Below are 1,996 nucleotides of genomic sequence, written 5' to 3' on the forward strand. Positions count from 1 at the left end.
CAACATAGACATATAGATACAGATGTAATATATACAATATATGATATAAGCACGATTTCTAGATATATGTTTTATTATGAATTGAAAAAGACAATTCTATTTTATTCGTATATTCGTAAAACTAGTTATGGAGCTCGGATGTAGAGACACAACACCTGTTAGGGTTTTGTCATTATATGTGTATATCTAGCTCGGTAGTTTACGAATTCGACACGATGTTGTGTACTCTAAGATAATTTACCTTTCGAATAAGCAATTATTTTTTTTTAAAATGGAACTACTATACGTAAGTAACTCATCATTATATCATTGAAGTTCAAAACACTTACAGGTTCGTACACAGAATGTTTGAAAGGGGTGGTTCTAATTTGCGAGATCAAAAGGCAACACATTGTGCGAAGCACAATCAGCATGTAAAGTATGCTAATACTACGGGGGATTGGGGGCATTCCCCCCCCCCTTGGAAAATTTGTAAAAATTAGGTACTATGAGATTAAATCTGGAAGCAATTTTGCATGAAATATAAATTGAAAAAAATGTATGGCCGTTCACATAAAATCCACAAACATCCAATGAAAAGTCAACAAATCATCATTCTGTGTTAACATTGCATAGGATTATTTCAAGTAAAAAAAATGCTGATACTTCATCAGAAGAATGTAGACTATTTAGAAAACGTTAAATACCATAACTTTTTTAATCACAAAAATAGAGGGTTCGTCCGGACCGCCCCACCCCCCCACCGCGTGAGTTAAGATCTATATATATTCATAACTAATTCTTTTTAGTTTGTAACTTTGAAAATATAAGAATTGAGCACCAGTTTAAGATTTTATGCAATTTTTCATTTATTGTTCTGTATTTCTGCTCGTTTGTCGTACTTTTACTTTGATCGATGACGTAATGCATCATAAAAGACGTTTTTACTTGAAAAACACGAGAATACAGCAATAACTTACGTGGGATTCGACGAATTCCAGTAAACATTAAAGAGTTTATTGGCAGCAACTCCACTATGAATTGAGAATGTAAATACTAGACTGATGCCTACTGCTCCGCAGATTAGAGTAGAACGCCACATAACTGTCCCAACGAGGTTCTCCTTTACCTACGGTCCACCTACAGAACGGAGCTAAAACGCAGTTGTGATGTTGTCTAATTCCTCACAGAACTCACAACCAAGTTCAATTCAACTACAAATATCAAGACGAATAAAGGAAAAATCAGACATTGTTGGGAGATCTAGAAACAAGCGCGCGCGCGCCGCACACACATACACACACGCACAAACACATCAATCTCCCGTAGGACAACCTAGCCAGAAAACCGGTCCGGTTAATACTCGTTGCACGCCATCTAACGGTAGAGATTAGTTATACGGCAAAGTTTTGCATATAGAGTATACAAGTTTGAAATAAGTACTTAATACATTAAAGCAAGACAAAGCCCTTGTGGCGGTGGGTCCCATTAGCTGGCTGCCTTTCCTCTGGTTAGTAATTCAAAAACAGAGGCGATTAAACCCGAATCCTAGAGGTTTACGACTTGACCGTTTAGCTCAAGTATGCATGAGGTCTCGTTCAAGTTAAAAATTGAAGTTCCAAATCCTACTTCAAACTAGGAATTTATTAGAAGAATTGGTATTAATTAACATGCGATTCAACAGATAAATTGAAAGCTTAATATAATATAAGTATCAGTGATACTTATAATGATATCATACCCGTATTCTACCTAAATAATAATGTGCAAACATGAAATTAAGTCCCTAAAACGGTCTTCGTACTTTGCAAGATTATATAAGCAATGAAAGCTGTTGCCTCCCACGATTGAAGTGAATTTGTGGGAAGAGCACAGTTAGCCCATTGTGTTGCTTTGTGCTTAACTTCAAACAAACATACTCTTGTCTCACAGAACACTGAGGTTGGTCTGACACTCACGGCCCTAAAAAGCGTCAAGGGGTTGCGAACTTTGAATCCTCGGACAGCCTGAGCACGCT

The 1,996-nt window shown here is 36.7% G+C and overlaps 1 protein-coding gene across 2 annotated transcripts in view; it reads right to left on the reverse strand.

Moving 5' to 3' along the window:
- The window catches only part of LOC106457619 (ephrin-B1-like), a 401,982-nt gene that overhangs the window by 367,896 nt on the left and 32,090 nt on the right, over positions 1-1,996 (reverse strand). Inside the window, exon 1 of one of the 2 annotated variants that reach the window (XM_022383613.1) lies at positions 960-1,164. The exons of the other annotated variant lie outside the window; for it this stretch is intronic. Within the exon in view, the coding sequence (XP_022239321.1) occupies positions 960-1,081 (122 nt within the window). The 5' untranslated portion in view covers positions 1,082-1,164. Of the gene's footprint in view, positions 1-959; positions 1,165-1,996 lie in introns of those variants that run through there. 2 annotated transcript variants of the gene reach the window in all.

Source organism: Limulus polyphemus, unplaced genomic scaffold (assembly GCF_000517525.1).
Source record: "Limulus polyphemus unplaced genomic scaffold, Limulus_polyphemus-2.1.2 Scaffold352, whole genome shotgun sequence".
NCBI classification, from domain to species: domain Eukaryota; kingdom Metazoa; phylum Arthropoda; class Merostomata; order Xiphosura; family Limulidae; genus Limulus; species Limulus polyphemus.